This window comes from Mustela putorius, unplaced genomic scaffold, assembly GCF_011764305.1.
Source record: "Mustela putorius furo isolate JIRA1106 unplaced genomic scaffold, ASM1176430v1.1 tig00003909_pilon_pilon_pilon, whole genome shotgun sequence".
Lineage (NCBI taxonomy): Eukaryota > Metazoa > Chordata > Mammalia > Carnivora > Mustelidae > Mustela > Mustela putorius.
Genome location: NW_025422057.1, coordinates 11,267,392 through 11,290,947, shown reverse-complemented (window position 1 = coordinate 11,290,947; position 23,556 = coordinate 11,267,392). Strand labels below are relative to the sequence as shown.

Below are 23,556 nucleotides of genomic sequence, written 5' to 3'. Positions count from 1 at the left end.
GGCAAGGAAGGAGAAGCAGTTCAGGGAACAGCCCACTTCCAACAGAGACTCCTGGAACAGAGGGAGTCAGCTGTCGATATTCACACTTTAATAATGTGGCTGCTGTCATACTCAACGCCCTTATGACTGATGTTTTACCTTTCCTTAAGAGAAAAATCTTTTTTCTCTAGAAATAGAAGAAAATGAGACAATTAATTCATATAGGTTTCTGTTACACTCTTTATGGCTTTTTCTTCTCAAGACATAAGGAATTGGTTGGTGTATTAAAAGAGGCAATGAAAGAAAACCAAGCCATCCAAAGAGACCTACAAAGGTTCCTTGGGCAAGTGTACTTGGCTGAATCGTGTCCCCCCAAAATTCATGTCCATGAGGAACCCATGAAGGCAATCTTATTTGGAAATAGGGCGTTAGCAGATGTAATTAGTTGTTAAGATGATGTCATACTGGATTAGAGTGAGGAGGGAAGGACATGTGACAGTGATGGCAGAGATGGCAGGAACACAGCTGCCAGCCAAGAAGTGCCAAGGATGGCCAGAAGTCACCGGAAGCTAGGAAGAAGCAGGGAAGGATCCTCTCCTACAGCCTCCAGAGAGACATGGCCCTGCCAACACCCTGATTTTGGACTTCTGATCTCCAGAACTATAAGAGAATAGATTTCTGTTGTTTGAACCCCCCCACCCCACCCGTTTGTGGGAGCTGGTTACAGCAGCCCCAGGAAAGTTAGTGGGGCAGGGAGAAGCACAATGCTTGACAGAGGCTCCACGGCTTCTCAGTGCTATAGAGTAGGGACAGGTCCAAATAAGAGATATCAGCCCTGTGGCGAGTATGACACAAGCAGCAGTAGCTACACAGACCTCAGAAAATGGATCTCGCCTTCCAGGATTAGGTTCTGATAACTTTGAGGGCTATTACTCAGCTGGCTTAGGGTAGGGGGAGGTTCAGCTATGCTTTTAGTGAAAAGTCCAATAAGGCATCTAAAGCAGTCCAGTAGAAGGGCTGGAAGCTCTTCCTTCATCTGCCTTAGTCTTTTCCTCCTGCCACTGAGGGTGAGGTGATGTGAAGTCTAGGCCTTCAGAGAATATAGAATGGATACTACCTGTGTCCTCTCCAGTTTTTCAGTGTCTGCCTCCTGCCTTCATTCAATCTCCCCACCCAGTCTGATGTCTCCCAGTCCCTCTTTTGAAAATTCCAACCCTGGAGCGCCTGGGTTGCTCAGTCGGGTAAGGTCACGATTCCAGGGTCCTAGAGTAAAGACCAACACTCAGTGGGGAGTCTGCCTCTCCCTCTCTTCTGCCCCGCACCCTGCTTGGGTTCTCTCTCTTTCCCTATCTCTCTCATAAATAAATCTTTAAAAAATAAAGTAAATAAAATAAATCCTAAAAAGAAAGGAAAAGAAAATGAAAATTTCAACCCTTCTAACAGGTTAGGACCTACCTCTACCCTCTGTCTCCTCAAGTATTTACTACTTTGGCCTTCAGCCTGTGTTCCTAAGAGTGTTCCTCTCTTGGCTCTGGAGTGTGTGTGTGTGTGTGTGTGTGTGTGTGTGTGTGCATTTTGTAGCTTGGGGGGTGAGCTTGGGTTTCATGAATTAGGAGAGGACTGGAGTGTCTGGCGTAATTCCTGAGAGTTCCTGGACCAGGAAAGGGTGTGACCAGTTCCTTCGGAATCACTCAAGGGCAAGAACACCTTGCCTCAAGGAATGTTCCATTTTTTCCAGAGACAGCCTAGTCTGATATCACATGATGAAAACACTTTCTTCCTATTAATAGCACTTTTGAATCCTCTCCTGGAAAATCTATAAGCCTAGCATTATCAAATCAAAGAATTCTTCCTAGCTCCAATTTCGCCAGAAAGGCTCCCCATGAACTGGAATGTCTCCGTCTGAGTCATTTGGGATGAATGGTGCTATTCTTGAACACGCTATTTCCGATCTCCAAATTTATCTCTTGATGGAAGTGAGTGTGTGGGTGCATGTATACATGTGTTCCCCCACCACGTGATTGTTAGTGGCTTAGAGAGTTGGAGGTGGCAAAAAGAATATCTGAGTTTAGAAAGGAGAGGAGAGGCTAAAATGATGCCAGAGAAATATCTGAAGACAGAAGGACGAATCAAGAGAAGACAAAGAGGAGGCATAAAATTCTCCTGGAATGCAGAAGCACAGAATGTTCTTTTATGCTAGTGTTGGGAGGAAGGTTTGTGGTGCCTAATGCTTTTTAAAATATGGAGGATCCTCTTTAGAAAGGAAAATACAAAATGAGTACAGAATTTGGTACAGGACTTTGGATGAAATCCAAAAGTCCCAAAGCTTATGTATCATTAGGCTCAGGGTGAATTCTGTCTCTAATGTGAATTAAGGCCAACATCCACCTTCAAGTTATATGATTAATATCAATCACTCCTATTCCCCAATAATGTGATTTGAACTAAAATATCTGAATCATGTATATATTGACATATTTCTTCTTTTTAACTTTTTTTTAAATGTTTGAAGTAATCTCTACACACAATGTGGGGTTTGAACTCACAACCCTGAGATCAATTGCCCCATGCTCTACCAATTGAGCCAGCCAGGTGCCCCTATTTCTTCTTTAATATGTATTATCATTATATATACTATAACATATATTATATAATAATATAAATATAATATATTTTAATATATATTAACATTATATGTAAATATATATGTATATTTCATAGGTTCCTAATATGTCATATTCTGTATATATGACATGTTAGGAACCTATGAAATAAACTGAAATCTAGTGGGGACACTTTACACATAAAGTAGATTTTTGCAAAATTATAAAATGACATTTCTTTAACAGTTTATAGCTCAGAACACCCTTTCAGACTTCACTGAATCCTGCTGAGAAACTTGTAAAGAAAATTTTATATTTTCTCCACATTTTACATGAAGGAAGCCAGGCTTAGAGACAAGTGGGAGATTTGCCTGCCCACACAGCTTCGGTGAATGGAGGAGGTGGCCAGACAGGGGCTTCCCACTTACCAGAGTTGATGGGGTCATATGCAACTGGCAAACACTTCTGCATACTGGGCCTAGACCAGGTGCAGGGCTGGTAGGACGGCGGGGAGGGGAGAAGAGAAGAGAAGAGAGTCCATCAGAACTGCCTGCATCACACTGTTTCTCCTACCTGTCTCTCTCCATCTCCCTTGGATTTCTCGGCTTCAAGGTCAGCAGGCAGAACAGTAAGTACTGCATTTCATAGTTAGGGCCAGCAGGAAACAAGGGTCTGGTAGTGAATTGTGAAGTGCTTTCAGATCTGGAGCTTGTCTATTTCTGCAGGTGGACGCCCATCCCTGAAGCTTGCTATCCTCCTCAGAGCCAAACTCCGGAGTTCTCATCATAAACTCACAAGGGGAGAAAAGTCCACATCTTGGTCTTTGGGCTCTGAATGTAAGCCCCGCCCCCACCTCCAAATTGTTTACAGGAGACTTTTTTTTTTTTTTCCAGTTCAAAATGAAAATAATTATGCTGAGTCCCAAGGGAGTAGCAGGCCCTGACTGCAGGACAGCATGGTTAATGTCTGTCTGAGTGTTCCCAGACTGCCCCCTTAGCCCCACAGCTGGAGAGCCTTCTGGCTTAGGCTTGTGCTATTTCTTTCCCTCTCCCATCCTCTAAGAAGGAAGGTATCTTTAAGTGGTCAGATTTCATAGCAAAGAGCTGAAAAAGAGGAAGGAGCCTGGAGAGGAAAGGGACAGGGGTATCTGTGCTGTATGAGGACAATGAGAAGAAGAAAAGTAAGACTGAAAAAAACAACTTACAGAGGGCTTTATAATAATTGAGAAATATTCACAAAGGATTGCATTTCCTTAAATTATTTTTAGCTGTATGGAATGGGTCCTTTTTTAAGTTCGGTGCTGCCCTGGACTGAGTCCCGTGGGCTGTAGCTTTAAAAGCATCACACCTACAACCTAGAATCTTGATTAATTCATAGAACAGTGATGAGAAAAAACGTGAGAAATGATGCACTGCTTATGGGCAACTTAAATGTTAGGATCTCACCATATTTGAGATCAACAACAGCCTTACTCTAATCCTAAAATTAGATGAGGACCCAATTTTGAAAGATCTTTGCCACATCTGCAGCTGATCTCGGGTTACTCATCATGAGCCTTGTTAAAAACATCATCTTAGAGACTTTGCAAATCCCGTTCACTCTTGGCTCCACCCAGCTGTGTACCCCACCCCCTTGCCCAACCAGTCAGGAGCCCTACAAACACCCATCACCCAATACACACCTTCTCTGCTAACTCAGGCTCAATGAGGAATGGCTAGAAAATTGAGGAAAAAGGATGGAGCAGTAGTAGGAAAACTGTAATCCTGTATTTTCTTGTTACCAAGTGCTACCCTTACAAAATGGTGGTAGACTAGGAGATTTTCTTTTCCTTTCACCAGGAAAAGAAACAGTGGATTTAAAATCTGCTAGGCAGGGGGCGCCTGGGTGGTTCAGTGGGTTAAGCCTCTGCCTTCGGCTCAGGTCATGGTCTCAGGGTCCTGGGATTGAGCCCCACATCGGGCTCTCTGCTCAGCGGGGAGCTTGCTTCTTCCTCTCTCTCTCTCTGCCTGCCTCTCTGCCTACTTGTGATCTCTCTCTGTCGAGTAAATAAATAAAATCTTTAAAAAAAAAATCTCTAACATGATTATCTAACAGACAGCATTTTTGACCATTGTTATTGATTTATGATGGTACCAACCCAATAGGTCATCCACCTGAGAGTTATAATTGGTAGAGGGGAAGAACAAGCCACAGTTATGGCTGTGGTTTCGAAAATGTGCTTAAGAAAAATCTCTGTTCCTTATGCTCTGTTTAAAAAAGTATACAGTACAGGAAAATGGCTTATCTACTTAATCATACCTCACTCTGACAGCATTTAAAATGTTAGGAAAGCTCAAAAGTACTAAGTAGGGTATGTAAAATAAAAAGACCCATGCTGGGGTGCCTGGGTGGCTTAGTGGGTTAAGCCTCTGCTTTTGGCTCAGGTCACAATCTCAGGGTCCTGGGATCCAGCCCCGCATCAGGGTCTCTGCTCAGTGGGGAGCTTGCTTCTCCCTCTCTGCCTGCCTCTCTGTCTACTTGTGATCTCTCTCTCGGTCAAATAAATAAATACAATCTTTAAAAAAACAAAACCAAAAAACCCATGCCTTGGATTTCTGGTTGTCCAGACAGAGGTTCTAGACTCTTAGGCAGTAGATTACCTAAAAATGTTTTTGTGTGTGGTCGAAGGACTTTTATACACACACATTTAACTAGTGGTGTTGTTGTTTTTTATTTAAAGCATTAAAAACACATGGTTAAAAAAACCAAACTGTACAGGAATATAAACTGAAAAGAAGTTTCTGCCCTCCTTGTATTTCTCATCCACTTCCCTTTCCCATTGCTCTGAGGGAACTATACTTCTTTGTATTTTATTTCAGAAATCTTCTGGGCTTATAAAAACATCTCTCTCTCATTCTCCACTTTTAAAAACCCAAATGGCATACCTTAAAATACTATTCTGCAATTTGGACATTTTCTATTTAACAGTATATCTTGGACATTTTTTTCAAATTAGCTTTTTTAGAACTAATTTTTTAACCATTTTATTTAATTGAAAAGTAAATGCCTAACGGTGAGGAAGTGAGAGAGAACTGGCTTTAGACAAATATGAAATGATCACTGTAAAGGCTAATTATCTTCCGTCTGGAAGGAGATTAGATGCAGAGAGATTAGATTCACACAAAAAGACACACACAAAAGAATTATCATAGCTGGTTAAACAATGACTTGGGTGGACAATTTTATCAGGCCAATTAAACACTGAGTACTTTTTAACCCCCTAAAGTATAGAAATTAAGGAGATGGTCTTCTCCAGTGAACAAAGCAATCTCTTTCTTTCAGACCAATGTGACAGTCTCCTGAGAGGCCTTCCCCCTTTTGTCAAACAATTTTATGTATGTCAAAGTGCTCCAGAATGGCTGTGACACTTTCCAATTGTCCCTGGTGAAATTATGGGAGGAGGTAGCAGAAGTTTACTGGTAGGCAAATCCATGAGAAACCGGCTGAGCATTGGTCAAATGTAAACATTTGGCTTGTAAGTGCCCGGGGCCTGTAACCACCTCCGTGGCAGAGCTAAGAATGAGCAGCCTTCTGGCAGGCAGAACATGTATTTTGTTAAAAGTCCCTCCTTTGGAAGATTTCTCATACACAAACAAGACTGAAGAAAGTTCTCATAGACAAACAGCATACAAGACTGTGGACAAGTAGATAGGAAATGATGTTAAAAGTCAAATTTCACCAGAGAACACTAGAGTCCAATCAGAACCCCCAAAATCTCAGAGACAAATAATAAACTTGATACTGAAGGCCAAATCAATAATCAGAGTTGAGTCATTTACCATCATTATTTGCGGAGGTTCAACTATGTGGACACGTTTCCTCACATTCATTGATTTCAGGGCTGGAAGAGCCCTTGGTAATCATCTCTTCTAAGATTTCTGACTTGACTGGGATCACACAGAGTTGGATACTACAACCTACCTCCCTAGTGAATATGCTTAAAGGAGTATAAGGACACCATACATGGAAAAGAAGATAGGGTCATCCCTGTTTAAAAAGCAGTACAGCATCACATGGACTTTTGGGTACAACCTGGGTGACATCATTCAAGGGCAGGAGGGCCTCGAATTTGGAAGCTGGAAGAGAGTGATGGAGGCTAGCAGATAGCCACAGGCCGGAGATGGGGAGACCAGCCATGGAATGGGGAAGCTGCAGGGTCTGAGGTTCAAGAATTATGTAGAAGGAGCAAGGCAGGGCAGGTGTGGCAGGAGACTGGGGACCTGATATCTGCTAAGGACAGAGTATATCCTCTTTTCATTCATTCTGCTCAGCCAGGCATGCATTTAGAGAGAGAGGGGAGAAAGTCAAGTTTAGGAGCAACTTTTCTTCAGGTTTTCTCTCTCCTAAAGGTTCTGCTTGTTAACTCTGGATTTATAGGTAATCGACCCCATGGAATGGTATTAGTTAATGATTGACTGCTGTTTTCTGCTAAGCTGCTTCAGACAGGTTTTTTTCCAATTAATTTCATTTTAAAAAGTGGTGCTTAACTTTGGCTGCATGTTAGAATCCTCTAGGTAGCTTAGGAAAAAATGCTGATGCCAGAGCCTAACCCAGTTAGATTCCGATTTCATTGGCCTGAAGTCTTAGCATTGGTGTGATTGGAAAAACTCCCCAGCTAATTCTAATAGGTAGCTAGGGTTGGAATCATTGATTCGAAACACCAGGAAAATTTTCAATCAACCAGCCAATTCTTTTCAAACAATTACAATAGCATTGTTTTTGTCACATCTGACAATGCAATTAATTAAAAAAAACACAGAATAATTTGTAGAACATACAGTCATCAGAGGGCTTTTTCATTACCTATTCATTTTTGCTAAGGAAAGTCAACATATGGCTGAATTCAACAGTAAAGCGGAAACTGATGCTTTTACTGAATCTTGTCTCCATTATCTTCTGTGTCCAACTCACATCACAAAGCTTTGATATGGTATCACTCCTCTTGATTTTTATGTTTAAGATACCTGGGCAGACCAGGAGACTTGTTACTTATCAGAGATTGCAGGACAGTTTGTCATCATGGGTCTTTCTGTGCTATGGAAATTCAGCAGAGAAATCAGTGTGGGCTGGAATAATTAGTAATATGGAATTCCTTGCTGCTTTGGGGGCCCTCTCACTTTTATCTAAGCAGAAGGTTAAAATTATTGCCTTCCTTTTCTTGTCTCGTACCTTATTTTTCCCCCTTCCCTTCTAAAACATTATAGAATGCAGGAGCTAGAAGTAGCAAGACTCACTGATATATAAAACTGAGAGTGTAATTTAAAGACCATTTAGTTCCACCACCATCTGAGACCAGGAGAGCTTCCCCAGTTCACACACTAGATCACACCTGGAGCTGGACCTGGAACCAGGGACCTGACTCCCAAGCCATATTCGGTTCAACATACCAGCTGGACTTCCAAAATAGCTCAAAGATTTTGGGGTTGGGGGAGGCTTGTCAGACTAGATTCCTTCCACTTCACTGATGACTTATTTTTTTGACGTCTTCTCAGACCCCTCTTACTTAATTCGGAACACGATAGCTTCTGAATTTTGCTCCCTCCTTCCTCGCTAGTTAGAGCCCGGTGCCAATACTTGTGTGTTTCTCACTGTTACATGCTCCTGGATGTGTATTTGTTGAATACCTGCTGTTGTCAAAAGTCACAAGGTTCTAAGAGTAAATATCGACACAGAGGACTGCCCTGCTCTGAGGAGAGCCTGGCTGGGGCTAGACCCTGGAACCAGCGTGTTGGGTTGCATTTCCCGGCTCTCCTGGCCTGGGTCTCTGAGGGCAACTCAGGCCCCGGGAGGAGGAGGTTTCAGGCTGGATGTAAGGAGTCGACGGGGCTTTCCTCGGGGCTGGTGAAAGTAGTTAATAACCCGCTGGTATGGGAGGGAAGATCCCAAGAGAGAGCTTCCGCTCGAGAAGTTACACTGCGTGAGGACGGCCGGCCCCTGACTCAGCCAAGCCGGCCCTCGCCTCGGGAGGGAAGGCGGGCCCACCAGGGGCGGGGCCTAGGAGAGCCGAAGCAGGGCTGGGGGAGGAGGAGAGCAGGGAGGAAGAGCCTGGGGGAGGAGCCAGGAGGAGAAACCCGGGAGAAGCTGGAGGGCGGCGGGAAACGGCGGAAAGGGGCACCGAAAGGAGAAAGAGGCGCGCGGAGGCGACAGGGAGGGGGAGGAGCCTGGTCGAACCCGGGGCGGAGCCACTGAAGGGGGTGGGGCCTGGAGCTGTGCCAGGGGCGGAGCCGGGCAAGGGGCGGAGCTGGGGGAGAGGCCTCTAAGGCCGCTGCCGCTGCCGCCGCCACCGCCGCCGGTGCGCGTTCTCCTCCCGCGGGCCTGGCCGCTGGGGCGCTCCCTCAGTCGCTGTTCCTCGAGGCGCGGGCTCCGGCGGCCCCGGCCGACTAGGACGCCCCGAGCGCCCCCCGCGGGCAGCCGCCGCCGCCGCCGGGGCCGGGGCCGGGGCCGGGGCCGGGGGCCGCGGAGACAGGGGCGCGCCTGGCCGCCGCCGCCTCCTCCCTCGGAGCCCGGGGCCGGCATGGAGCTCTTCCAAGCCAAGGACCACTACATCCTGCAGCAGGGCGAGCGCGCGCTGTGGTGCAGCCGCCGCGACGGCGGCCTCCAGCTCCGACCCGGTGAGGCTGGCGGCGCGGGGTGGCCCTGGGCCGGGCCCGGCGCGGCGGAGCCGGGCGGGGCGGGGGGCGAGGAGGGGGCGCGGCCGCCCCTCGGCGCCGGCAGCCCGGCGGGCGGGCGCCGCCTGCGGCCCAGGCACCCGGGGCGGGGTGGGGCGGGGCGGGCGCGAGCCGAGGCGCTCGAGCTGTCATTATTTCCTGACGGGAGGGAGCGCCTGTCTCGCCTCTGCCGCTCCGCGGGGGACAAAGGGCCGGCGACCCTCGTTCCTCCGAGCGCGCCTCCGCGTTGAGATCCGCTCTGCTGCCCGGGAGAGCGGACCGGAGCCGAGCCGCAAAGTTCGGGCGAGGGGCGCCTGGCCTTAAAGGCCTCTTCCACTCCGGAGCGGCTCTGGCACGTCCTTTGAGACAAGTTCTGGGTTCGAATCCTGTCCCGATCTGGGGCCAGAAACGATCGCGCTGGTTCAGTGGAACGTCCTGCGGGAGGGTCACTCCCTGTTGACATCTGTGTGTTTCTGGTCCCTTCTTGTTAGAGGGGTGACTTCGTTCTGGTGACCTCACAGGCACCCGATTTTAAAGCTCCTTTTCTTTGACTTTAGTATTACAACTGAACTGCGTTGTAATGTTGAACTTTTAATACTTTCGTATGACTCAGTATTGTCATACAGCATGGATCGTGGGGCCGTGTCTGGGTGTCGCGTAAGCTGGTAGGAGATGCCTAGGTCTGCCCGGATTAGTCTGTGTGAGGAAAATTAGTTGACAGCGGTGAGTCAGACTGCAGCGCCTGCCCTCAGAGAGCGGACAAGGGTCCAGGAGGCGGCTTCCTTTGTGGGGGAGACTGGGTAGCACCTCCCCGTTTGAGGTTGCCTTTTCCTAATCACCTCAGAGAGCTTTCACTTTAGAAGTGCGAGAATGGAGTTCTAAAGAAATAGCCAGAACATTTAAAATTTATGTGTAATTCTTGTGTGTGATGTAGACAAGGATTACATGGTCTGAATGGAAAAAAGTAGAGAAAGTCCAAATGAGCATTGCTTATCACAGCTGTTACTGTGTATAAGATGGTTTCCAGGGACCTTTCCCCTTAATGTATTATTCCCAGTCCCCACAACAGCCTTACAGAAGCCAGTGGTGGCATCCTCTTTTTCAGGTGAGAAGGCAGGTGTGAAACTTGGGTAACTTGCCTGAGCTCACAGAGAGAGAGCCTCCAGAACACTTTCCGGCAGGTTCTCCAGCTTTCCTAAGAAGACCTACTTGATCTGTGAGAGCCGTGAAGGAAAACTTGTTATTCTTCCCAAGGCTCTGGGTGTATTTCCTAGCTATTACATTTAATTCCTCTATTCAGAATGGAAGAGAAATGATTACACCCAGAGAACGTTCTTGATGATTTTGGGACCAGAGTCGTTGTAGATAGGATAATTGTGACCAGTCTCCAGTCATTCTCTTCTCTGTTTTTCCTGATTTGACCATTTGCCTGGCACCGCCTTCCCCGCCCCCCTCCCAGGTTGGGGTAAGGCTTCAAATGTTCCTTGAGGAAAGGTAGATTGCAAAATTCTCGAGGCTGCCAATGAGCCAACTCTTTAGACTCTTAGGGCTTGACGATTACAGCTGTACGGAACTTGAGATCATCTCCAGTTCATTGGACAGAGCACTTTTCTGTGCCTCATTTCCTCAACTATAAAATGAGGGTTGGGCTTTTGAGTCCTTGTACATCACAGAAATGTTTTTAAAAACAATGCCAACAACAAGAACAAAAAACCAAAACCACCCCGGGGTGCCTAGGTGGCTCAGTGGGTTAAAGCCTCTGCCTTCAGCTCAGGTCATGATCCCAGGGTGCTGGGATCAAGCTCCACATCGGGCTCTCTGCTCAGTGGGGAACCTGCTTCCCTTCCTCTCTCTCTGCCTGCCTCTCTGCCTACTTGTGATCTGTCTGTCAAATAAATAAATAAATAAAACAAAAACCAATACCAATTTGTTCAGTGTTTGTTCAGTGTACATCTTGGAGGACCAGAATTAATGTATTTTGTAAAGGAATAGGATCTCTCTAGGTGGTCACCTGTGAATTTGGGCAGTTAAGACATATATAAATAGAGAAGTCTTGGCTTTATTTCCATTTCTAGGGCCAGTCTCCTTTCTCTTAGCCTCTAAGATGGACAGAGGTGAACCAAGCTAGTTGATTACATGCAAAGAGATAAGGTCACAGGAGTCCTCAGAATAGGAGGGGTTTTAAGTGAATTATTTGTCATTTTCTTTGGTTTGTGTTTGTTTCTTGTACCAGGAGGCTCTCCAGTCCTAATGGTTGCTTTGGGATAAATTACTCCCCTCAAGTGAAGTAAGTCAACTCTTCTTGGATGCTGGCTAGCAGCTTTCAGTGGAAGGCTACTGAGACCCATACTTCTGAGCTAAAGAAACTGAGATGAGTCACAGGATTAAGCCTTTAAGGAATATTCACAGGGTAATCTGGGCCTAGATTTTTGGAGTAAGCCATGTGATTTGTATTACTGTATATATATATCTGAAGTCCATATCAAAAGGCAAATTTAAAAATTTTTAGAATAAAATGTCTGTAGTCTTTGCAGTTAAGTTTATATCACTTCTGAGGATATAGGAGACCACAGAGAGAAGTAGAACAAAAATCTAGAGGAAGGAAGAGGCCATTATGTTTCTGAAGTACCAGTCTGTTTTGATCTTTAGGTATTCAAGGGTACCCAGTGAGTAAGGGATCCCATGCATTAAACTTCACCAAATAGTTTTTCTATGCAGTGCTCAAGATCCTTTTTAAAGAATGGCTATTAATAATGGTATTTTAATTGGATAAGTGCTTTTCAGATCTCTTTCTATAGGATCATTTAATATTGTTTTCATTTTATTAGATCTTTTCTCTCTGCTTTCATGGACAGTTTTGCTGTTGTTTGTAATGACAGCATTTAAAATCTCATTGCTTCCTATTGGCTATTTAACTGAATAGATTACTGACCAAGTCCTTTTCTTTTCCAAAGGGCAGTATTATATAAAACCAAAAAAGCCTGTGGGCGTAGTGGTTTTTGTTTGTGGCTATTGAACAACCTGAAACAGTACTTTAATTTTTCCTAGAGACATCAGAAGAATCACTATTGATATTTAAAGTTAAAATGATCATTTCCTGAGCCTGGAATGCTTTCAGCTCCTTTGCCTGCCTAATTTGTTAGGCATAGCTCAGATACTGTGCTCACCGTAGCCCACGTTCCTGGGGTAGAATTATTGGTCATTTTTATCGTGTTTCCAGGTGCTTTTTATGCCTAGTGCACACTTCTCTTATAGTCCATAATGCATCATCATATGAAAATAGTTTACTTGCTTCTTCCCTAGTGGACAATGCATTCCCCAAGGTAGGAACCGTACTTACTCATCTTGGAATCTGGACTTTAGAGTAATTAGGACAAGGAAGGTCTTTTTGGTTGAGCTGAGGTAAAGTGCAAGTTTTTTTCTCCGTAATATCATTGCCATAAAAATATGATGTTGTGTTATGCTTAATATTAATTTTAGGCCCTGTTTTAGAATATCTTCTAATTGGGGCAGAAAATCTCTGTGCAGCTGGGTGAGGAAGTAAATATGAGGAAAGTGAATTTCCACTTGTGTTTTTTTTCTCTGATTTAGCATCACCTTTTTTTTTTTTTTTAAGTCTTTGTGGTAATATTCCGTATTTTCATCTTTAACATTATTTAAATTTTTTCAATTTTTTCTTCTAGCTAAACTCTTGAGTACTGTTATTTTTTTTCCTGGTCTTTCCAGTTTCTTAAGGGTAGTGAGGAGTCTGCATTCATATCCAGCAACTGCTTTTTGGTGGATGCTTATGTCTTTTGCAGGGTAATGACTACCAGAGATTGTTTTATTTTCTACTAGGAAAAATGATAAAGCTCTGTGTGAATATTCAGTGATCTCCTAAGAGTGGTGTTTTACTATCTGAGAATAAAGATTATAATTTAAAGACTTAAAAAGGACTATAGTACAGTCTACTATTGGGGAAGGGTGATATAGGAAGGGTGATATAGTCTTATCACTTTAGTCTTAAAATTGCTTCCACTAAGTCCTTGTGGCTTTGTCTGATATGATGGTGTTATGTAATTTCCTGCTGAGTATTGCTTCTTTCTATTCTGAGACTGACCATAAAAAGATGGCAAAGCATCTGTCATATACCTAACATTCATAAGCATGTAAACTATATTTATAGATATGATACTCTAAATGATGAATACCAGAGAACATTTTTTGGAGGGGATAGTAGCTCTGTTAGAATTCACAGAAACCTTAAAAAGTGTTCCTGTTCTTCTTAGAGATTTTTGTGTATGTGTGTGTGAAAATTATTTTTAGTATGTCATATGAAGTTAACTTATTTTGAATGAGAAATTATAGTTATGGAATTAAAATCCACATAGAACTTTTATCTCTTTTGAAGAATCATATGAAACTAGATTCAGTTTATTTAGAGTTTTCAGTGTCATTTGGTATTTACTTTGGAAAAAAATGATTTTGAACTTTATCTTTTAATTTTTTTTTTGAAGATTTTATTTATTTGTCAGAGAGCAAAAGAGCAATTGAGCACAAGCAGGGAGAGCAGCAGGCAGAGGGAGAAGCAGGCTTCCCACTGAGCTGGGAGCCTGATGTGAGACTCGATCCCAGAACCCTGGGATCATAACCTGAGCTGAAGGCAGACACTTAACCAACTGAGCCACCCACACATCCCTGAACTTCATCTTTAAAAAAAAAAAATCATGTTTTCTAAAAATTCACAAATTACCATGCCAACATAATAGGGCATTTTAATTTATTTTTAAAGATTTTATTTACTTATTTGAGAGAGAGAAAGAGTGTGTGAGAGCATAAGCCGGGTGAGGGGCAGAGGGAGAAGCAGACTCCCTGCTGAGCAAGGAGCCTGATCCCAGGACCCTGAGATGGTTACCTGAGCCCAGGTGCTGTAGGGTATTTTAATTTAAAAATTGATTATTTGGGCGCCTGGGTGGCTCTGTTGAGTGACTCATTCTTGATTTCAGCCCAGTGACTTCATTTCATGATCTTGGGATTGTGGGATCAAATTCTGCGCTCAACTGAGGAGTCTGCTTGTCCCTTTTCCTCTGCTCTTCCCCCTGCTAGTGTGCATAGGTGTGTGCTTGCACTCCCTCTCTCTCTGGAATAAATAAGTAAAAACTTTTTTAAAAAAATTGATTATTAAATCTATTGTAAAAATCTTTTTAACCATTTGGTTGAATAACTAGGTTTTTCTCCTGATGTTTTTGGTCTTCTTTTAAATCGCTTAGCAGTGTTATACCCCAAACCACTTTTCTCCCATATTTTATATATTATATTTTATATTAATATTTTATATTTCTAAGAGGCTAGTAGTTAGGTCGATTTTACATTTATTTTTATGAACATTGATGCATGCAAAGTAGAAAAGAACCCTCTTTCTAAAGTAACCCCCCACTTCTTTAGCTTCAAAAAAATAGTCTAAAGTGAATGATGACATTTGCAATCAAGTAGTACAGATTTGGGGAAGTTTTTATGCATATTTTGTTGTCTACTTTGTCAACCGAGTTTAATAGTAGTAATAGCAACAGTATTGAGTATTTATGTATTGAGCATTTTTCTGAATCAGATACTGTATTAAATATTATAAATACAGTATTTATGTATTGAGCATTTTTCTGAATCAGATACTGTTCTGAGCCCTTGATAGGTTCTATATCATTTCTTCCCCACAATAAACATCAGGAAGAAAGTTTTGTTATCCTGATTTTCTAAGTGAGGAAGCTGAGGCACAAACAGGTAACGTGTCCAGATTCACAGAGTAAGAGGATGAAGCTTCTAACCCAGTATATGACTCCAAAGCCAAATTTTCCTCAATAATGACAAAAGTGTTTTACAAACCTTTCTACTTTCTTGACTACAGTTACAGGATTTATATTTTTATGGGTAATACCTGAAATATATCTTTAGCTATCATAATCATTATAGGGCAGTGTATGGAGAAAATAAAAAAGCCTCAAATGTCAAAGCATGCATATTGAGAAAGGATCTATATGGAATGAACGGACGATAATGGGACTACGGGTTGGTTCTTGGGCCCTACCCCTGCCCTGACTTCTTGTTGCTAAATTAGTTTATGTAGTTGCGGAGAATATTATTATAGAATAGATTGCCAAGTGCTTTTTCCAAGTTATGGTCAGTTTTAAGTTTTCAGATCATCTGCAGTTTGGGAAGGGAATAGATACAGGGTAGATCTTGGAGCAGAAACCTTGATATGTACTGACTGGGAACTAGTTCAGCCAGTGATGAGCAACCTGAAGCCTTTCGCAGTCCGTCAAGAGTCCCAGATCCAATTTCACAGGCATCCTTGCAGAGCACATAAAGCAGAGAGGGAGTGGAAGAGAGAGGTCTCCAGGAAAACCACCTTTAAAGCGGACTAGAACCTTTGTAGAATCACTGGTTCCTAGATGCTTATGTTCTCAGGCCTGAGCCAGCAGATGCCAGGACTTGCCAAAGGCTGGAGTCAGAGAAGAGGCAGTGTCGAGGCCTTGTAGGCTAGAGCATTTAGGTGCCAGAAACCAGGGAGTCCTGACAGCTTGGTGTTTCAGAAATTTGGATGCATTCATGCAGCTCCCGGATGCCCAGAAGTATGACTCCCCTTGTCCTAACTGCCTACCTCAGCCCCAGTAAAGAAAAGGCAGGATGGATGTACCCCCATTTCCCTAGCACCTGGCCCATAGCAGGTCTTCTGTATAAATCATATTGAATGAATTGAAATGATTCTAGTCCCTGGTCGACCTTGCATATCTTCAGCAGCAAAGGTTCTATTGGGAGGATTAAATCGAGAGTATAAGAGTAGAAGACCAGAACACTGCCTCTCTTGCCAATCAAAACAAACAAACAAACAACCCAAAAAACCAAAACCTATTCTTGTTGTCATTTTACTCATAAAGGGGGGAAATCTAACTTTTAAGTCTGGGATTCAATAAATCTCTTCTTGTTTTGAATAAAATGGGATACAAAGACATTTTTATTTTTCTTGAACTGGCTCTTATGCAAAACAAAACAAAAAATTCACTTGTTGCTGAATTTATAACAAAATTAGGTGACATATTTGCAGATAGATACTAGACTATTGGAAGATCAGACTAGTTTTGCTGTTGGTTGGGTGGTTTGGTGTGGTTTCGTGGGGATTTAAACGTGTTAGATCTTTGTAAGCTATATTACTATTTTTGTATGAAAAAGCTGTAAACTGGTCTATTTCTGTTCAAGTGTTTTAAAAATTTAGTCTTGCAAACACAAGCCCCGAGAAGTAACAGCAATGTTCTAGAGCCTTCAAACAAATAATTACTTGTTAGCTAGTCTAAGTTATAATCATTATGTATTAACTGACCATATTGAGCTGAGAAGAACATTTGGAGTATATTTAACAAAATAGAGAAGTAATACATGTTAAAAATTATCAGTAGCTGTTGATAATATTAAGTAGTATTTTAGAATTGATGATAAACACCGAACATTTAGCATTATAGTACTATCACAACACATACTGGTAGGATCTTAATTAAATCCCATGCTCTGTTAGGATGACTCATTTTCCCGTTGCTGTGAGACCCTTACAGAAACTGCTCTCATTCACAAAAAAAGCATCCACTCCTGCCTGCTTTCTTTGGTAAGGCTGGTTGAATGAAATACAGGTTGATTTTAGGTCTGTGTTCCTTGTTTTTTCTTTTAAGTTGATTCATTTTATTTCAGAATCATGAATTTCTATAACTTGATAGTGGGATATTTAAAAGTACATTTTCTTTATGAATCTTTTTTTTTTTTTTTGAAACAACTTTTCACTTACATTGAACTTCAAATTTCACAGTTTGTGCAGTGGTCAATATATACAATTTGAAAAAGCCAGAAGATCTGAAATAATTGGGAAATTTAAAACCCTGCCTTAATGCTTTTAGTTTTAGTAGTTTGCAGTATACTATCACTAATGCTCCTGAATATCATTATGCATTGTTTTTTTTTTTTTTTAAAGATTTTATTTATTAATTTGACAGAGAGAAATCACAAGTAGGCGGAGAGGCAGCCAGAGAGAGAAAGAGAGGGAAGCAGGCTCTCCGCTGAGCAGAGCGCCCGATGCGGGACTCGATCCCAGGACTCTGAGATCATGACCTGAGCCGAAGGCAGCGGCTTAACCCACTGAGCCACCCAGGCGCCCCTTATGCATTGTTTTTATGCCAGGTGTATACATTCTTCTCTCTACTTCAGGCACATAGACCTCCCGCACCCTCAGGGTACAGAAGTTGTTGAGCAGAGTCATAGTTTGCTACTCTTCCTCCTGGGCTGCTGTGTTTCCTGACTCCAGGATTCATTTCTAGCAGCTCTTTCATTTGTTCCCCTTTAGCTCTTTCCACTGTACATCTCCCTTGACTTATGATGGAGTTGCATCCTGATAGCCCATTGTAAGTTGAAAATATCGTAAGTCAAAAGGGCATTGAATACCCCTAACCTCCCACACGTAGCTTAGCCTAGCCTGCCTTGAATGTGCTCAGAACACTTTAGTTAGCCTACAGTTGGGCAAAATCATCTAATGCAAAGCCTATTTTATAGTCAGGTGTTGACCGTCGCCTGTAATTTATTGAATACTGCACTGAAAGTGAAAACAGAATGGTTGTATGGCTATAGAATGGGTGTTCAGTGTGTGGGCTGTTTACCCTTGGGATTGCATGGCTGACTGGGAGCTACAGGTAGCCGGGGCTGCCCTGCATTGTGAGCATATGATATTGGCATAACAGTATCCCAGGGGGAAAAAAAAATTTAAAATTCAAAATATAGTTTCTACTGCATGAATATTGCTTCTGCACCATTGTAAAGTCAAAAAGTCAGACCATCAAGGGGCGGGGGACCACCTGAACTCCCTTTTCACAAAGAAGCCACCTCGTTTCCCCCCTGTAATTTTGTGTTCTGTTTCTTTCTCCTTCCAAATTCTACACAGTCTCAAATTCTGTGAAGTCATTTATTTATTCTTTAAACACTTATCAGGACCTGTCTGCTGGGCATTGTGCCAAAGAAAAAGGTGGCTAGAACACTGTACCTTGTAGCTGAGGTCGTGGTCCAGTCGGGGAGAGACCTACACAGGGTTCTAGAGTGACAGATGCTGTGACAGAGCTTAAGGCCCAGTTCTGTTGGGAGGCTTGTGTTGAGTATTAAAATTTGAGGATTAAGTGTTGTCTTTTTTTCAAGGTAGTGAAAATCTGTTTTTCTTCCTAATAAAGAAAATGGGAAGAAAGGTGCTCTTTTTTTTTTTTTTTTTTTTTTTTTTAATTCTGTGAAGTTTCTTCCAGCTCTAAATAATAGGGTTGCTTCTGTCTGTAATAGTGGAAAGCCCTGGAAAAATAGCTGTATATACTGGTAGACTTTTAAGGACTTTTTTTTTCTTGGCAGACAATACTCTTTGTATGCATAATGACTTCATCCTAATTGGGTACTCAAAGAAAGAAAAAAAGGGTTTATGAGAATGAGTAGTGCCTAATGGCCAGAGTGAAATCTTACAGGCTCTCCCCCTTACCTCCCACTCACAGGGCACTGTGTTTGACCTAGAAGCATCTTCATTTGAGGCCTATTAAAAGGGCCAATTCTAGACCTGATATGGATTTGAAGGCCAAGCTTTTCTTTGGGGACGTATGGTGGCAGAATAAACAATACAAGCCATCCTCAATGGAAGAGAGTAAGAGTTTTGAATAGAGTTTTGGGAAAGGCTAGGAAATCATTTGAACACCAGCTGGGAGAAAGGTTGCATCTATTTAATTATTGAAGTGTTAATTTTATGCATCTTGGTTGAAAGCTCTAAAATGAGGAAAGAAAATACCAATTGTTAGCTTTGATTTAGCTTTCAGGATCCTATATCTGAAAGATACATCAAACAACAGTTTGGGGGAACACAGAAGGTGTGGGGTATATCCCATCCCTTGGGTAATGCATTAAGAGTTTATTATTTGAGGATTTTATCTAATCCTTATTTGAACTGACTATATTGTCAGCTTCTTAAGGTAATGAGTTTGGAAAGTCGTAATTTAAGCTGTACTTGCCTTCATTTATTCTCAAGCCATGTCTTTTAACATGTGTCTCCTATGCAATATTCGGAATGCCCTGTGAAGTCCATACCTTCCATAATTTTGTACGTTTCCATTTTCAGCAGGTCCTCCCAGAACCTGATTACATTGTCTGACCTTTCACAAAAGTCTTTTTTATTTTATTGTCCTCTGTTCTTTTTTGAGTTGCATTGGCCTTTTCATGAGATGTGACAGTTGGGACTTTGCAATGTCAGAGAATCATAACAATTTTTAGATTGATTATTGTAGAGTTTAAAAAGCCATTTCTGATATCCTTTATGATCATAGTCAAAACTTTGTGGCTCTGTTACTGTACCATAATTAGATCCCCATCTTAATAGAAAAGTCTAGAAATTCTTAAGATCCCTTTCCTAAGTAGTGTCTCATCTTTTAAATATTCTTAAGGTTATTTTTTTGAAATATTTCTTTATACTAGATTAGATCAGCTTTTAAGCCAACTAACTATGTTATGTGATCTTTATGGAGTTCCTAGTACTTTATTTCATGGGAGTGTTTCCGGGAGCAGGCATCATCTAGAATCAAACTGATAGGATAAAATTACTAATGCAGGTTCCACCCAATAACCCACAATCCCTTAGACCAGTAATTCTCAATCTGCTGGTACATTAGAATCACCTGGGGGAGATTAACAAAATACCTGTGCCAGGGTCCCACCCTAACCAGCTGGCTCAGACTCTCTGAAGGGTTGGGGCCCAGGCATCCGAATTTTCTAAAGCTCCCAGATGATGATCCTGAGAAGCCAGGATCATCAGCAGCCATTGAGTTGGAGTTCACCCCACGAAATCACCAGCTGCTGGAACTTCTAAACTGGGTAGCTCTTTAGCTTGCTGAATGCTGGAAAATAATAACCGTTAGAGAGTTCAAAAAAATATATATCAAACTTTGCAATGATAAGATAGCACTTGAGTCAAATTATTCCCTAACATGTTTTCCTTTCTTCATTAAATTTTGAGAACTGAAGCATGAGCTAAGATTGGGAACTTTCAGTTCCTCATGTTAGAACCCTTGTCGTCATCTGTTTGAATTTGGTGTTGGTGATTGTCTTTTCAGAGCAATAATATCCTTTGTCTTTAGCAGGAAATGAAACTTGGTCTGATTATTTATGCATACTCTAGCACCTTTTTTTTTTCTTAAAGATACAAGTGAAACTACCTATAAACTTCTGTAGATGTGTGAGACCCAGGCTTATCTTGGGCTGAGGGAGTGCCAGTCACTCTGGGCTCTTGGAATGGATGACTCATGGGCTCTGCAGGCACACCGTATTTAATCACTTGTTTTCTGTGTACCAGGAAGAGGAGGGCATATGAAAATAGAAGCCATATACTGCCCAATGGGTCTGAAATAAGCGTGGAAATGTTGCCCTAATGGGTCAAACAATTGAGCTATGACCAAATACCCAAATGTCTTTGGGTATATGTTACTTTAATTATTTCACTAATTTAAATTTGACATTATTTCTAAAGTGCTGTACTTTAGTAATTTGTAAGCAACTCTACCAGAGAAATTTGAAATTCCTAAATTTTAAAACCTATTTGCAAATTTCAAATGTTTCTCTTTCAAATTCGCATGACACATGGGACTGTACTTTTTGAAGGAAAGGTGAGGAAGCAGTATGTTGGTTGGAGCAGATCCATTACACGGCTGCTCTCTGTGGAAGGATGTCCACTGGTCACGCTGTCTGCAATGCCACTGCCTTCTGCTTCCAGAGTAGACATTAACATTGGTGACAAGGTGTCTGTTACTTAGTGTCGTTGCCACATATGCTCAGACTAATAGCTGCGTGTGTCCTGTGTACCCACAGACTCTGCTAAGGCCACTTCTTATTTCCTTGGTGAAGAGTAACAGGTTAAAAAGGTATATACATTTTGAGGCAAACTGTGTGCGAGGTGCTGTACCAGGCAGCAGAGTCCCAGCAGTTTAGACAACACCACTTCCTAGGCCTGCCAGTTCCATTGCCTGTTGAGGACTTCCTCTGTTGTCTTGTCTTGTCTTGTCTTTACATGGGCCAGGGAAGCTATGTGCCCCTGCTAACCCTTTTAAGATAATTTAAAGTGTCCTAGAATTTTCAGGTAAGTCTTCCATTGTGAGAAATTACAACTGCACTATTTATTGTATTTATTGAAAGATAAATGCTTTTAGTATTAAAAGCACCATATTGGAAAAGACTGATCTTTTGGGGCTTCCTTTAAAAACAGTAAAAATGAGATGTTAGTCTTATTAAATGTCATTGAAGATAAGCAGTTGGTAGGAGAAAATCCATTTTCCATTTCAATCTTTCATGTTTACTTTTACTTAATTATTCATTCATTTGGTTCAATAACTATTAAGTGAGTATCTGCTACCAGTGGCAAGTAAAACAGGCATAGAATTAAATAAACTGAAAAGTTGACACTTAAGTCTCTCCTTTAAGTGGTTAATTGAAACTGTACATTTATTATAATCATTAATATATTAGGAGTTATTTCTACCTTTTATTTATGTTTTCCATTTATTGTATATATGTGGGAGGTTTCTGTTGTTGTTTTTTCTTTTTCCTACAACTTTCTTTGTCTTCCATTGGAGAACTTAAATTTTCATCAGGTGTCTCTCTGTTGCTGACTAAAAGTTATACATTCTATTTATATTTTTCTGTGGTTTCTCATGATTTAGGACCCAGTACTTATTTTTACATGTATAATATTCGTGTCTTTTCTCTAAGTATATTTTTACCACCTTTAGATTTTACCTCTTCTAGAGTCTCCCTCTCTCCTGTGTGTGGAGGATCACAGGAAGGGAGAAAGCTGGCTCTCGTGCTCAGTTTTGCCATTTGGACCCAGATGGGTTACTGGGACCGAGACCAGATGCCTAGTTGGGAGGTGCATCAGAGCTATAGGTCTGTGTTTCATGATTTAAGGGAACAGGATTCTGGGGCATATCTAGGCGTTGAGATAGTTTCAAAAAACATCTATTACTCTGAAAGGGCTTTCAGGATTTATGATCCTGCCGTAAGATTTAATAAGTAAGAACATATTGAAGTTCTTTTTTTTTTTTTCTTCTGTTCTCTTTAACAAAATCCATATGTAAGACCCTTGAAATAAAAATCTTGGAGATATTTGAGTGGTAGAAACCTGAAATTCTAAACACATACAGATTTTCCAACTTGAGCTAAAGGTTATTGAGTGTTTATGTGCCAGACGTTGTGTTGGGCACTTGCATAATTCTCTCATTTGATGCTTATTACAACTCTGCAAGTTAGACGGTATTTCCACTTACAGCAGAGGAGCTGTTGCCGAGAGGAGTTCCGGGACTACCGTGGAGCTGACAGTCTTCACCTGGGCCACAGAGAGCAGGCGGCACCCTCATTGTGCCCACATCCCCTGACTGTCTCGTCTCTTGGTCCTCACATTCTGTCTCCTATGCAAATCTGCCTCATCTGGATGGAACAGCTCCTGCGTTTACTCTCTGTTGTCCCCCCAAGTGGTCCCTGTGTAGTTCTGCAGCCTCCTGCTTACAGCTCGCTCTCCACACCACAGGACCAAACTGTCTGCAGTTCTCCGTGCATTCAGTAAATATTTGCATGCCTGTTAGGTGTTGAGCAGCCTGCCAGATGTAGGGCTGACCAGAGCGTTTTGAACGATCTGAATGGGGGAGGTCTTGGCCTGGACAAGGGTAGTGGCAGTGGGGTTGGAGAGAAGTGAGACATTCATCAGATATTGAGAAGATCAATAGGACTTGGGGAGGAAGAAAAGCATTTTGGAAGTCTCCCAGGTTCTGGCTTGTGCAACTGAAATGATGTTGTTGAGCTGAAAGCCCTGTACAGTTGTGAAACGAGGGTGTTACACTCCAGTGCGTTTTGTAGGGAAACTTATGGTGATAGAGGTACATTAAAAAGAATCCTGCACTAAGTGGGAAATGGTGTTCTGATTTTGACAAGTCTTTGTCACACTGGGCACAGCCAGCCCTGATGTCTTTATCTGAAATAGACCAAGTGACCGAATCACATAGTGTTAATTACTTGACCTCAACTTCTCTCTCCATTTCCATGCTGTACCTTCATTTGTCCATTCAGCATCTTGGAACCTGCTGTGTACCATGTACTAGGGACATATAAAGCTCAATGAGACTAGGTCTTGATGAACTTTCTGTTCAGTCAGGGAGCTAGGGAAGTCAATAACTAGATGCCAGTAATTAGAAACCAGAATAAGGTGCCATGATGGAAAT

General features: G+C 42.2%; 1 protein-coding gene across 1 annotated transcript in view; it reads left to right on the top strand.

Moving 5' to 3' along the window:
- Positions 1-8,888: 8,888 nt before the first annotated feature.
- Positions 8,889-23,556, top strand: part of INPP5F (inositol polyphosphate-5-phosphatase F) — a 78,986-nt gene continuing 64,318 nt past the window's right edge. The window contains exon 1 of the mRNA XM_045068770.1: positions 8,889-9,232. Within this exon, the coding sequence (XP_044924705.1) occupies positions 9,136-9,232 (97 nt within the window). The 5' untranslated portion in view covers positions 8,889-9,135. The remainder of the gene's footprint in view (positions 9,233-23,556) is intronic.